Source organism: Daphnia carinata, chromosome 1 (assembly GCF_022539665.2).
Source record: "Daphnia carinata strain CSIRO-1 chromosome 1, CSIRO_AGI_Dcar_HiC_V3, whole genome shotgun sequence".
Lineage (NCBI taxonomy): Eukaryota > Metazoa > Arthropoda > Branchiopoda > Diplostraca > Daphniidae > Daphnia > Daphnia carinata.
The window spans coordinates 14,167,626-14,181,929 of record NC_081331.1 but is presented as its reverse complement, the minus strand read 5'-3'; the positions used below and the strand labels follow the sequence as shown (position 1 = coordinate 14,181,929).

General features: G+C 42.5%; 3 protein-coding genes across 4 annotated transcripts; 1 reads left to right on the top strand and 2 right to left on the bottom strand.

Moving 5' to 3' along the window:
• Window positions 1-3: 3 nt before the first annotated feature.
• LOC130690946 (uncharacterized) lies at window positions 4-2,424 on the bottom strand. 2 transcript variants are annotated; one of them, XR_009001128.2, is made up of 5 exons: window positions 1,731-2,424; window positions 1,200-1,650; window positions 756-1,038; window positions 495-693; window positions 4-431 (listed from the first exon to the last, which is right to left on the bottom strand). XR_009001128.2 is itself a non-coding variant. In XM_057513826.2 (3 exons), the coding sequence occupies exons 2-3, from the start codon at window positions 666-668 to the stop codon at window positions 207-209; spliced, it is 399 nt and encodes a 132-aa protein (XP_057369809.1). In that variant the 5' UTR covers window positions 669-693; window positions 756-1,122; the 3' UTR covers window positions 21-206. The 2 variants fall into 2 exon arrangements, 1 of the variants encoding a protein (XP_057369809.1); XM_057513826.2 differs by lacking the exons at window positions 1,200-1,650; window positions 1,731-2,424 and having other exon boundaries at window positions 21-431; window positions 756-1,122.
• A 188-nt stretch (window positions 2,425-2,612) lies between these two features.
• LOC130690949 (probable methylmalonate-semialdehyde dehydrogenase [acylating], mitochondrial) lies at window positions 2,613-5,357 on the top strand. The gene is made up of 11 exons (XM_057513829.2): window positions 2,613-2,772; window positions 2,928-3,065; window positions 3,128-3,277; window positions 3,350-3,583; window positions 3,637-3,849; window positions 3,922-4,041; window positions 4,101-4,227; window positions 4,366-4,547; window positions 4,610-4,789; window positions 4,857-4,955; window positions 5,022-5,357. The coding sequence occupies exons 1-11, from the start codon at window positions 2,740-2,742 to the stop codon at window positions 5,121-5,123; spliced, it is 1,578 nt and encodes a 525-aa protein (XP_057369812.1). The 5' UTR covers window positions 2,613-2,739; the 3' UTR covers window positions 5,124-5,357.
• A 4,246-nt stretch (window positions 5,358-9,603) lies between these two features.
• LOC130690933 (mucin-2-like) lies at window positions 9,604-13,885 on the bottom strand. Its single transcript, XM_057513806.2, has 3 exons — window positions 10,183-13,885; window positions 9,838-9,951; window positions 9,604-9,639 (listed from the first exon to the last, which is right to left on the bottom strand). Exons 1-2 carry the CDS (start codon window positions 13,659-13,661, stop codon window positions 9,942-9,944), a joined length of 3,489 nt encoding a protein of 1,162 aa, XP_057369789.1. The 5' UTR covers window positions 13,662-13,885; the 3' UTR covers window positions 9,604-9,639; window positions 9,838-9,941.
• Between the last annotated feature and the right edge of the window lie 419 nt (window positions 13,886-14,304).

The following is a 14,304-nucleotide window of genomic DNA, read 5'->3' as shown; positions in this document are numbered from 1 at the left end:
ATTAGCCATTCTTTCTGTTTAATCGTAAAACGAAATCAGGTTTTATTAAATTCTTTGAATCAATTCCTTGCGCTACGCTTGTGGCGTGTGGCAATAAACACAAAAGGGGATTACTTAAATTAAATTACCGAAATACTGCAAACAGGGCAGAAACTTTTCAATTTTAATAATAAAAGACATAATCAACCGGTGTCGAGAACCGATTTTCAATAAGATCGACGTCCACCTGCTGTGCTGTTATTCCCATCGATATGAATTTCAACACCGTGCGAGACGCTAGGCACTGACGGAGCAGCTTCGCAACTGGACCATTCCGGCTGAGAACAAACATCAAAAACTGAGATTAGAATCAAAGCCAAGAGAATGCCGATTCCACCACTGGCCAATATGACCGGGCCGGCAATGTCACAACGTAGGTTATAAGACTCGGCCTTTTTTAATAACGAAATGAAAAATTAAAATGTGAGATGATATCCACGAAACAACTAAAATACCACTGAAGTAAAGCCGTCTCTTTTTTCGTAGCCGTAGGACAGTCCCGTCATGGTACCGCCGAGTGCCAGACCGAAAGAACCAAAAATGAGAAGGAAAGCCGCCGTGATCCCGTGATCGAAAGGTACGGAACGTTTTGGCAATAAATTTCCGCTACTCGGTTGGCGTTTCACCATTTCGAATCGGAGTTTAATCGAAGGGCTACGTGAAAAGAAAAAGAAAAATTATGAAAAGATATTTTCAACCGTTAGTGAAACCCATACCTCAATGCAGATTCGTAGAGGACAAAGAGTTTTGATTAACTCATGCAACTGTTCAAACTATACTGATGGACTTAACACCAGACTGAGTTGCACACGTTGCACTGTCCGGTTTTCTTCACGAAGGGGACAACCGTGACGAGGTGCGTTGTCGTACAAGTGCAAATGGAAACGCCGAAAATGCAGGAGGTACAGAGAACGAGGAGGGACGGAGATAATTGGCTTATGTTCTATTATCGTTCACCAAGTTGTCGTAGTTGTTGGAAATCTAACCGATGGGGCACTCCTTTCAGTGACCCACGGGCAAAAAGAAATAAGACGTTGTCGTTAGGTTAACCCAATATATATCTTATTTTCTGCCACCACCCGTGGCACCACCGAGATAATAATATCAAAAGAAACATGATGTAACCTCACATAAAACTCAAATCTACAGTATATACACACCTCAAGAAGTTTGTTGTTTCCGAATGCATCACGTGTTCAGTCCTTGGTGCTAGTTATCTGGCATTTCAGTCATCTTTCCATCCGTTGCATCTGGAGCATATTGATCCAGCATCCGAATTCAGTAGATGCAATGCGGTAAAGCACAAACCGAAAAAGTCCGCTCTCCATTTAGCCTACATAACACGAATATTAAACGAAGAATACATGCATTTAACTATTTGTTGGCGATGTCCTCTAACTGCCTAATGCGTGCGTGATCTGTACAGCTATTAATCTGATCAATATTCAAAATGTCTTTCATTTTCCTAATGTCCTGTTAGCCTTCTATCAAACGTGCTAAAGCGAAATGACGACATCTTGAAATCGGTCATTCTTCAAATTACTTTGTATGTATACCCATACTCAGTTGATGAGTTTTCCTTTTCAATATAGGGTCCTTTTACATTAATACCTTGAGGATAAAAACAGAGTATCAGTTTTTGCAGTATAAACTGCAAATCCGTAAAGCAAGTTAGCAATTCTATCGATTACCCGTGGAGTTTTCAAATGTAGGACAGGGATGTCAGTCTGCCATACTATGGCTTCCCTTAGTCCTACAGTTTTACTTAAAAAGAAATCGTGAACATGTAGGCAAATGTTGACGAACTCCACTGCATTCTCATTCATTATTTGCGTTGCTAAAGAGGTCGACATCATTGTTACTCTAATGTCTGAGGATCCAACCAGCAGCCATTCTTTAAATTAAAATTTGCGTGCTAAACACATCGCAAGATGGACCAACCTACATAATGACGATAATCATGGGTGCACAGAGATTTGGGGAAAAAGAAGTCAGTACTTTAGGTCAGTTAAATTCAATTGATTAATGGCAACATCAACCTTTACGAACTTTTTTATGAAAACACGAGTTTTACATTTCTTATGCCATTAACCGCGCATGTCCATATGAGAATTCAATGCGTATCTGAACACACGTTATTTCAGTCATTTGTTAACTGTAAAAGATTTTAGTAACCTGTTCTCCATCAGCCATACCAAATCACAAGGAAGGACTTGCTGGCTGGATTGTAAATCGCCATTGGCTAAAAATCGCTGGTATATTGGTAGAAGATAATCACTTTACCCCATGTAATTAGTATGGCACCCTCCACAAGCTTGTGAAGGAACTTGACAATTTTTCACCACATTTTTCAGGGTTAGTACATATTGATTCCATTTTCATGTACGAATGAAACCAATTCATCATGTTTTATTATGACATCGAATATTGCTCCACTGTAGGTCGTGAACTTTTGCAGACTTTGAAGAACTGACTCATTGGCAACAAGCAAGAAGAGCACTTACATAAAATCTACAGCATTATCTCATTGCCAACCAGATGTTACATCTGTGTTATCCTAACTTCATTCCTGATCGCTAGATGCCGGCACCGTTTTCATTCGTGTAATCCTGTTGTTAAATCGCATTACACGAAATTTTTAGTTCTTCCTTTTTGGTCAGCATCCCGTTCGTGGACGTGATAGAACGAATTTCATTTAATATGGCTGCTACCATGCTGCGCAACATCTCTTTGGTAAATTTAATTCAATTTTCATAGAACATGTAGTCACATTATGTAATCAGCTGTGTTGAGACAATAGGCTGTTGGCAGTCATGTTTTTCTAACAAAACAACTAAAATTTTGGTTTGAATGTTTAAGCAAACAGTATTATCATTCTGATATTTTAGATCCCAAAGTCTTTTCAACATGTCAGTTTGCGAGGAAACCATTGTGCTGTCCCTACAACGAAACTCTTCATTAATAACAAAATGGTGGAATCAAAGACCAATGATTGGATTGATCTTTGTAATCCAGCCACCAATGAAGTACTATTTTTAACTGTTTAGATTGTTCCTCACTCATAATAATTATTTGAATGGAAATTAAGGTAATTACGAAAGTTCCCAAAGCAACTCAGGAAGAGATGGAAAATGCAGTTGAGGCAGCCAAAGCAGCCTACAAAACATGGTCAAAAACTTCAATTCTCACAAGGCAGCAAGTCATGCTTCGTTACCAGCACATCATTCGCAACAACATGGTATGCATAAAGTTATCTATTGAATAAATATTGATATGTATTGGGTAATCATATTTTCATTCATGTCTGCAGAAAGAATTGGCCAAAAGCATCACTACTGAACAAGGCAAAACAATGGTGGATGCAGAAGGTGATGTACTTAGAGGCCTTCAGGTTGTTGAGCATTGCTGCAGTGTAACAAGTCTTCAGCTAGGAGAGACAATGCCAAACATTGCCAAAGATATGGACACGTTATCTTTCCGGACTCCGTTGGGTGTTTGTGCGGGAATCACGCCGTTCAATTTCCCTGCCATGATTCCACTTTGGGTACAAATGCGTGAACATGGAAATGAATATTGGCTTAATCGCGCTTTGAATAGATGTTCCCGGTTGCTCTCGTTTGTGGCAACACTTATGTCATCAAACCGTCTGAAAGAGATCCTGGCGCGTGCATGATGCTTGTTGATATGCTGAGAGAAGCCGGTGCACCCGATGGTGTAGTGAACGTCATTCACGGAGCCCATGATGCCGTCAACTTTATTTGCGATCATCCAGACATTAAAGCCATTTCCTTCGTGGGATCCGACCAAGCCGTATGTCAACCAGTTTCATTTTCGCTAAAAACAAAAGTTCAAGAAACTCTAATCGCCTTTATCATTGCACAGGGGCAATACATTTACGAACGAGGATCCCGTAGTGGCAAGCGTGTTCAGGCAAATATGGGAGCCAAAAATCACGGAGTCATTATGCCTGACGCCAACAAAGAGAATACCCTCAACCAGTTGGTAAGTTGATTATGCCATGGCTCTATATTTGATCACGTATTTATCCTTCTGTTGATTAGGTGGGCGCCGCTTTTGGCGCTGCTGGTCAACGCTGTATGGCTCTAAGTACGGCTCTGTTTGTTGGCGATGCTGCCAATTGGATTCCTGATCTTGTCGAACGAGCCAAGAAACTGAAAGTCAATGCAGGTATGCCTTGGAATGTGTTTGGAATGAAATTATATCTACTGAAAAGGATTTTGTGCCTCGATGAATTATTCATTGTTAGAATTGTTTTTAGAATGCATTTCAAATTGTTTATATCTCCTTTTGTTCCCTTTAACCAAGGTCACATTGCGGATGCCGATCTTGGACCCGTCATTTCTCCCGAGGCCAAGAATCGTATTCATCGATTGGTTCAATCCGGCATCGAAGAGGGAGCCCATTGCATTTTGGATGGTCGCAGTATTGTTGTTCCAGGATTCGAGAAAGGCAACTTTGTTGGGCCAACCATTTTGACCGACGTCACGGTATAATACAACTGTTACATTTTTTTTTTTCCAAAAATGGTAATTTATGGATTTTTTTACAGCCTTCCATGGAATGTTACCGCGAAGAAATCTTTGGCCCGGTATTGGTCATCCTCAAGGTAGACACACTGGATGATGCCATCACCACAATCAACTCTAACATGTACGGCAACGGCACGGCTATCTTCACCACTAACGGTGCCACTGCCAGGAAATTTACCCAAGAAATCGATGTTGGTCAGGTATTGAAAACAGTCTTTCTCGTCTAGCGAGGAAAATTCTAAATATAGTTTTTATCAAAATCAATAGGTCGGAGTAAACGTACCCATTCCGGTTCCGTTGCCAATGTTCTCGTTCACCGGCTCTCGTGGATCGTTCCGCGGTGATGCCAACTTTTACGGCAAACAAGTAAGATGGAGTTTTAATGTTATTCGATCTCGTTGTTTCAACGCCTCTTTCGGACCCTCATTATAGGGAATCAATTTCTACACTCAGCTGAAAACGGTGACGCAGATGTGGCGTGAGCAGGATGTTACCCATACCCAGGCAGCAGTCGCAATGCCAACAATGCAGTAGATTTCTGCTTCTAGATGCTCTCAGGTGGGGCTGGCAAAAACGGTTATAAAAATGAGAAATAAGTACGAGTTACATAATCTCTGTTGTTGTTTTTTGAGCTTCATTGGTTTGTCCGAATCTGCAGGTGAAATTATGGGCTCTTAAAAAAACCTTTTGTTTTGCCGTATGGATTTGTTTGTTGTATTCCAATGGGGTTTTTAATATCGTTGAAATAATAAAGTTGCAGTAAATTTGTTTCTCCATTAAAAAGAAACATTTTTGACGACGTTGGTTTATGACTCTCGCTGATAGCAACGACAGATATGACCGAGGAACTCTTTAAGAATGCCTCGAGAAAACATTACAATTTGGTTTACAGATGGAGGTATTATGGGAGACGTATAATATTCAAAATAATTGTAATTCGATAAAGAATGGATTCATTTTCCCGTTCAGATGCCACGGATAGCGAAACAAGACGAGCATACGTGAAAAACCTCTGTAATGGTGAAACAATGTATTTCCCGTTATCTCGTAACTCGATTCGTGTAATTATAGAAACAGATAAGGAAGTTCCCAGCCGATAAAAAGAAAAGATTTTATTTTATCGGAAGTGTTGATTCTCTTCGTTTTTTTTTCCTTTTGCTGTAATTAGGGAACAGTAAACGGTTGACAAAATCAGAATAGGCGATGAACGGTATACACACCACGTCATAATCTGTTCCAACGGTTCGATAAATACCATACTACTAGTATGAGAATTACTCCCAGCCCATGACAAGGTCTTGGTATATCGAGGTCTTATACTGTTAACGACCACGTAGCTACTTAACAGTGTTTCAAAGACATTCTTCCTTTTCTAATAGCCTGCTATATAGCAGCCAACTGCCATCGATGTCTTGTTGGCCGTGATACCTAGGCCCAATATCGTGCGTGCTATGAAAATATACACATGGCATTGTATTTGGATATTAATAGTATCTGTACCTTTACATCTTTGGTCGTATATCGCTTGTTGCGCTGATGCCGTGTCGACCAAGCGTTTTCCCTTCAAGCTAGCTCTTTTTGAAATAAGCGGAATTGCTGTTAGAGCAGCAAATAACTTCATCTGACCGACCGGTTTTTAATGATTCTTTCAAAAACTTCCCTCAATCAGCCCAACAAGAAAACAAACTTGATATTTGTGATTCTCGTTCAATTCTGAATCGAATCCATGTATTTTAAATGAAATTTAAAAGTTAGCCAAAATTGAAGAAGTAGGAATTAAGTCAATCGAATCAAAGTCATGTATTTTTATAGCTAAATCTAAGTATTTTGGAACAAAATTTAAATGGTCGAAAAAGTCGGGCTTAATTTTGAGTATGAAAAAAATTCAGTATTGTTATTTCAATATTCAATTTGATTGTAATTAACTTAAAATAAAAGGCGGATTTCAGCAAAAATATTTTGTTCTCGTCAAACCAGCCGTTTTTGTAATAAATGGAATAAACTGCTGGCGCGCCAGCATTTATCACCCGTTTTTTCCGTTTATTAAAAAAAACTATAGATCCAACGTAAAAATTAACTTCATTTTTGTGATCCTCGTTCAATTTTGAATCGGAATCGTGTGTTTTAAATCAAATCTAAATTTGGGCCAAAATTGAAAAAGTAGGAAGGCTATACCCTTCTCCCTTTTGTCAAAATCTGCGAAAAACTACATCTCTTGGAATTCGATAAAAATCACGCTGTATAATCAAAATTTTGCAGTGATTCAGAAAATGCCAAGCGTTTTCTTGTCAAATTAGCCGTTTTTGAAATATACCGAATATTCGTGCAAAACATAAGAAAGTCGGGCTTATATATTTAGTCGGGCTTAAAATTTGTTTCTACAAAAATCGGCACTAATTTTGGTTGAATACCACAGAATATACCAAAATTAAATGCGTTCACAAAATTTTGAAACATTTTGGAAATACGGAATACACTGCATGCGTTTTAAATCAAGCATTCGGTCAAATATTCGGTGTATTTCAAAAACCATTAACTTTAGGAAAGAATAGCAATTTTGCCGGAATCAGCATTCAATTTCGAGTATATCCTGTGATCCTCAACCAATTCCGATGAGTGTCAGTTTTTGCAGGAAAAAATTTTAAGCCCGACTTTTCTTATTTTTTCGTTTTTTATGTTTCATTAAAAAACCATACGGCCAATTGCAAAATAAACTTGATTTCCGTGATCAACGTTCAATTCTGAATCGAAATCATGCTTTTTTAGCGAAATTTAAATTTTGGCCAAAAATGGAAAAGTGAGAAGGCTATAGCCTTCTCACTTTTGTCAAAATCGACCAAAAATAAAATCTCTTGGAATTCGATAAAACTCACGCTGTATAATCAAAATTTTGCGCCGATTCAGAAAATGCCAAGCGTTTTCTCGGCAAACTAGCCGTTTTTGAAATAAACGTAATTAATTCATCATCTTATCGATCGTACGTAGACCCAATATCGTGCGAGTTTTTATTTTGTAATGAAGAAAAAGGACTGCCGATTTTTTGGCTGCCCTTTCAGGTACCTGCACCTGCCTGTTTCGAAATGGCGATAAATTGATGTGAACGTCCTCGTCTTATTATAGTGTAAGCTCCAAGAAAGTCCTTTTCTCTTTCTTTCGAAAGTCCCGTTAGAGACCGATATCTACTCGTTCGCTCCGCAATTCTTCCTGCGCAACACAGCGAGACCCCCATCATATTCAATGGTCTGAGAATGAATGCAGAATGGAGCTTTTGTCGGTTGCTTAAACATTTTTCACACGGTCTATCGCGCATACGACAAAAGGCGTCGAGGCGACACAGCAGACCTTTTGCCTTTGGCTGCGTGGATAACAGTATGGTTACATTCGTTGGTGCGACGTTGATTGTGTTTATTTTAAGGAACGTTCCAAGAAAGAGAAGAAATGAAAGAAACAACATGAAAGGGCATGACGTATACAATTGGTTGAGTGCTGACCGTCACGCTTACAAACGATGTGATGTCATAAGAAAACAGAAAAATTCGGATGTTATTTGGTTTAACTGTAATGGTGTTTATTTCAGTGGACTGCAAATCGATTGCTTCCTCAAACAAAACAAGAATGGACAATTCCAGTGTCTGAATCGATAAATTTTCTAAATGATGTATGTATATTAAAATAATATATAAAACATGAAAGCAACAGCTTAACAAAACAACAAATAATATAGGATGAAAGAGAAAATGGTGACATTTTTCTTCTTAATTGGAATTGAGGCATTACTAATTAACTTGTTAACAACGTACGAAACGGGAGGACGGATGTAAAGAGGAATAAAATAAGTCTTAATCTCGTCTTCAGCTTCTTCTTTTTTCTCGTTCTCTCTGAGAGCCAGCTCACAGAGATTTTAGGGATTTCAAAAGAAGAGCTTATGGCCAGAGATAATAGTCAAATAACGGGAAAATAGCGTTTCTTTTTTAATATTAAACGTCAGTGACGTGCACTCAGCGTATGGTCAAGCCGTCCAGCAAGATCATGTTCAGCGTTCGGGATTGGCGACCGGGACAAACGAGCAGATGGTGAAGAGTTGTGGCGACACTACGGCCGGGAACAACAGCGCCAGCACTTTCATCGTTCACCGATAGCTGTCGGCAATTGTATGAGGCAATGTTCTTTTGGCGCATCTCTCGTTCATTCTCAGCCGTGAAATGTCGGACGAACGCATCCTCTGCTTCGTGGTCGTGTTCCTCTTCCTTCAACTGCCAATAAGGACCTCTTCTGGGTTCCACTTGTCGTCGTTTGCGGCCAACCAGAATGGGCAATGAAAAGGCAGCAGCAGAAATGGCCGCAGCCGGAAGGTTAAACTTCATTCCGTTTTGCAAGTTGAATCGCCCACGGTCCGATTTGGTTGTCAGTGCTGAGGCTGTTGTCGTTACGTCCATCGAGCCTTCGTCAGCAATACCTTAATTGTTTCATCCGAAAACAGAAGGGGCAGTTCGTTAAGATGTCGCTCGAAGACCCTCAGTCATCCTTTTCGATTAAGAACTAACATACCTTGACGGCTGCCGTGGGTCAAATCTAACGGATGTTCAGACGGCTGTTGCACAGATGAATAATGGGCAACTGGCGTTAACCTCTTGCCAACAGCATCTCCGAAAGCGATTTCTGCGTTCCATCACATTTTATAATAATTCAATTCGTTTTCATTCTAGAGATTAAACTTCTACATGCAACCATCAAATCGAGTTTTCTTTCATCAGCCTGATTATTTAATTAACGTTTTTTGTGCGTAGCAGAGCGCAATTGAACTAACTGTAAATAATTCAACATGGTGCAATTTAAAATCAATTTTAGATGTTGATCATCATTCCGCACCCTACATTTTTTTCAATAGGCACGAACAAAACGAATTTTCACGTACCCATAGCAGACGGTGATGGCCGGCTGATGGTAAACGGTGGTCGCGGGTCAAACGGATGTTTGGATTGTTTGTTGGTGGGGTTGCTAGTGACGCCATCGCTAACGGGACTCTTTGCCTTGTTATTACTTTTGGTACCTGCCAGAACCACAATACGTAAATACAAAGATATTTATCATGTAGTTTTTCTTCTTTTTCCGGTTGTTGTCTTCCTTGTTTTTTCCCCCTTTCCCGAAAGAAAAAAAAATGTCGTGTTTCTTTTTCCTTATGAGCGTTTTTTTTTTTGGGTTGTTGAATCAATAGCGCGTAATAGTAAACATATGGGACTAAACTAACCTTGAATGGACGGTTGAGGTCTATTGCGGCCAGTAATCGACCCTCCGTCATTGCCAGTTCGGCTTGATGTCACAACGTCAGAGCGGGAATTGGACTGATGCAAGTTATGAACGGCTGAAAAAAAAAAAAGAAAAATGGAAACATATAAATGGTTAGACTGTTATTGTGCTTTGTTCACAGCAACCAATTAGCCGGAGAGTCTAGTTCAAAAACAATTGGGATTGGGGAAAGTTTGAAACAACTTATAAAGTAGGTTCTTTTTGTCTTTTGTAAACAGTGAACATTAACAAAGAGGACTTCGTTTAACCTAATAAGCTACTAATAATACAGAGATGGTGGAATTACCTTGCGGGGGGGGAGTCCTCGAAACGGGGGGCGAAATGTCCGGATCTGTGTGAAAATTCGTGCGGCAAGAACGACATCGGATGGCCAAGACTCTCAAGAATGAAATCAGGTAAAAGTGCACCTAATGGATTGCCTCCTTTAACGAACGGACCTGGACTAGCTCCGTTGTTAATGTCGACGAAATTCAAATTGCCTTGCGGAGTACGTAAGGTCGTGCTAACAGCTTTAACTCCCTGCTTCTTCTTATTGGACGGCCTACGATTACCTTTGGCTGTATTCTTGTTGTTGTTGTTGTTGCTGATTTGATTGGCGTTAGCGATTCCTTTGACGATCAAATGATTATTGATCTCGGGTGGGTTTGGTGCATTCAGCGGAGGCTTCACTTGCAATTGAGAAAATGAAGCCGATGAAAATTGATGCGGCGCGTGATAAGCGGAGATTGTCACTGGAGAAGCTGTTGTAGTTGTTGTGGTTGTTGTTGTACGATGATCGGGATGATAATCCATGTTGGAAGCTTGATGATGATGATAATCGTGATGGTGGTGATGATGTTTCTCGGCATAAGATTCAAGATCGATTGGCTTCGGTGTAGGTGGTGGACCGTACGACGTTTGAATGGGTTGGCCGATCTGGACGGAAGGCACTCCGTAAGACGTTGAAGGAGCTTTCGGTGGGGGTCCGTAAGATGTGGAAGGAGCTTTAGGTGGAGGTCCGTAGTTTATGGTAGGAGCGGCTATAACAGGGGGACCATAAGAAGTAGGCGGAGCTTTTGTGGTTGGCGGAGGGCCGTAAGACGTTGTCGGATACTGGATGGCTTCCAAATCTAAAGGGGTAGGAGATGGTGGTTGGTACGATTGTTCAGGGAGTACGTATGAAGGAGCTACAGTCGTTGTTGGCGGTGCGTAATATTGGGCAGGGGCCGCAATGGATGGCGGAGGCGCGTATGATGGAGGTGGTCCGTATGATGATGGCGGTGGAGGGCCATACGATGGAGCTGGTGGAGGTCCGTAGGATGAAGCTGGCGGAGGAACGTAAGATGAAGCTGGCGGAGGTCCGTATGACGAAGGTGGTGGAGGTCCGTATGATTGAGGAGGAGGCCCGTAAGATTCAGCTGGCGGAGGGGGCCCATAAGAAGTAGACGGAGCTTTAGGTGGAGGGCCGTAAGACGTCGATGGGGCTTTTGGTGGGCCGTAAGTTTGACTGGGTTTCCCGTATTCTGGTCCTTTCACAACAGATGGACCTACTCCCACTAAAGCAGGATTACCTACACCGCCATAAGGACGAGGAGGTAGGGTTGGTTTCGGAGTTGTTGTTGTTGTCGTAGTAGTCGATGTCGTTAAAGGAGTGGTAGATCCCAAAAGGTTAGTCAGCTGACTTAAGATGGTCTCAGGTAAACTGGATGATTGGATGGTAGCTCCATTCGTGATGTTGATGCCGGCCAAGACTTGAGCGGGAACCACTTGCTGGCCAACCAAAGTCAATTGACCTCCGACGTAATTCCAAATGTTGACCACAACGAAATTAATAGGAATTTGCTGCTCGTCAATCAAACCGTTATTGTTTGTTTCACTTCCGCTGGATGTAGTGCTGCCGCTGTCAGTCGTACTGGTGTTCGTTTCGGCCGTGTTATCAGTGAGATCACCAGTAGCTCCAAATTCTTCTTCAGCTTCGAATTCGGGCGGAAATACGGGACGGATTTCTGTGCCACCGACATCGATTTCAAACACGTCCGTCACTTCCAATGGATCTTCAGGCGTTTCGGTTGTGGTGCGAACAAATTCTTGGAAATTGCCCGGTTCGTCCGTTACGCCCGAATCGACCGGGAATGGGGGTCGAAGATTAGGCAACGGCACGCGAACAAATTGAACATTGTCCGGCCTGTTGCTCGTCTGCCGGATTGGGATGGTGGCGGGCGGTTTTCGGGTCGAAATGGTCGTCGGTTTTGATTTCGGTTTGTTTGTAGTCGTCGATGGCGTCCTTGGTCTTGACGTTTTTGGCTTTGGAGTCGTCGTTGTTGTCGTCGTTGTGGGTGCAGCCCTTTTAGTCGTCGATGGTCGTTTAGTTGTCGTCGTTGTGGTTGGTTTACCTGTCGTTTTGGGCCTTACCGTTGACGTCCTAGTGGCTAAAGGCGCTTTGATAACCAGAGGATTGGCAGACAGCGGTAGACGAGGCGTCGATTGGTAAAAACTGGCAGGCCTATTTTTGATGCTATTCGGAGCTTCTTGCCCGTCCGCGTAAAAAATATTGAAATGGGGTGGTGATTTGGGAGGCGGAAGTTCGGCATTTTGTTCGGCCAAATCGGCTGAAATGCCCGTCGTTTGGCTGCTTTCACTTAGGGCGTAATCGGCGTCTTCCACGCTCAGATTATCGTATTGGAAATTGGGTTTGGTCACCCACCAATCTGTTGTTTGCTGCGTAGACGGGATGGCCGTTTTGCTCAACATTTGGCTGGCCAACGTCGATCTGGGCGTCTTGTGATGGGCAGTGGTCGTCAGTCGTTCAACGTCTGCGACAGGTTTAGAGGCCGTGACTAACCCGACTGGGTTGGGCTGTTTCAAACTGCGCACCGTCGTCGAACCGGCCACACCTGGTTTCACCGTTACGCCCCATCGGCTCAATCCGTTTGTGTTTGCGGGAGGCTGAGTTCCGCCGCGTTTGGCTGGGCTGAGGACACTAGCCGGTTCTTTGCTGGGTGCCGATGTCGGCCGGTAGATCCAAACAGGAGCTGAAGAAATGGTCGCTGGAAGTGGGGTGCTAGTAACGCTGTCGTGAACGATAAGTTCCGGCGAACTGGCGGCCGAATACGACAAACTATTCTGCTGTTCGTTCAACTTTTCTTCTTGGACCTTTGGCGCTTCGGTCGCAACAGTTTGTTCGAGGCTGTCATCCGAAGATGGTTCAGAACCTTGAACAGTTTGTGCCACTTCTTCCAAGGTTTCAATCAACCATCTCTCCTCTTGCGATTGGCTCAATTCGATCGTGGTGCTGTTGTTGTCGTCGATCGGTGTCGTGTTGGTCGCGGTCTTGTTAACGTCTTCTGCTGTCGATGGAGTGGTGGTAATGTCGGTGGTCGGGATCGTTTCAGAAATGGGTTCCACGCTGGTCGAAGGCTTGGTCGTTGTCGATGTAGTCGTCGAAGAAGATTTGAATGAAACTGGCGATTGACCGTTGTACCAGACGGGACGTGTTTTGGTTCGAATTGGTCGAGTAAATGTCTGAACTCGAACCAAACGTCGTAGAAACTTGTCGTTGTCGATGACGGTCATGGTCGGTTGATCGAAATATTCGTCTTCGGTTACAGCATCTTCTCGTCCGGCTTCGGTCGCTTGTTCATCTTGGATAACCAAAGCATCGTAAGAATCGTCTTGGTTGGTTGGTTCCGCGAATTCATTGGCCGATGCGTGACCAGCAATGACCAAGCAGAAGAAGAAGAACACAAGCATGGATCTCGCGTTGGCTTTCGAACCAGGAGCGGCCATGATTTTTTTAGCTGTTTGATGTGACGGGGATTACCCAAAATCAACTTGGCAAATGTTAAATAGGAAAAATGGTAATAACAATGATAAACAACAAGTGTACAAAAAAAAAACAGTTATGTGTTTTTTTGCACGATGATCACTAGCGGTTGTTACAGTTAGAGTTGCGCTTGGGCTACAGAGCTTATGGACGGCCAAGAGACTCGTGCGTCTTCTCACCAGTACAGATCCATCGTGACTGAAGTCCGCCTTCTACTTCTACCAAAAGGTCTATCAGCTTTCTCTGCTCGTGATCTCGATCTCTCTTTCACACAGCCACAAAAAACTGAAACGCGGCGGCGACTGGCCTGAAGCTCCACTGATGAAATTCGATGCTACAGACGTACTCACGCAGACTCCCTGCTGTTTCACTATTGCTCCGCTTCTCTGAGGAATAACTGACGGCTAGTTTCTGTTTCTCTACAAGTCTATCGACTGTGTATGAAGATAAAACAGGGAAAACGGTCGAGCCGTGACGGCGGGAAAACGCGCTGTGACGGTGACGACGTTGCTGAGACTTGTGTCCCTTCATCCACTTTGTAAAGCACCTGAAGCCAAGGCAAAAAAGAACGATGGTCTCAAACTACATACTTTGCTGTGTATATGG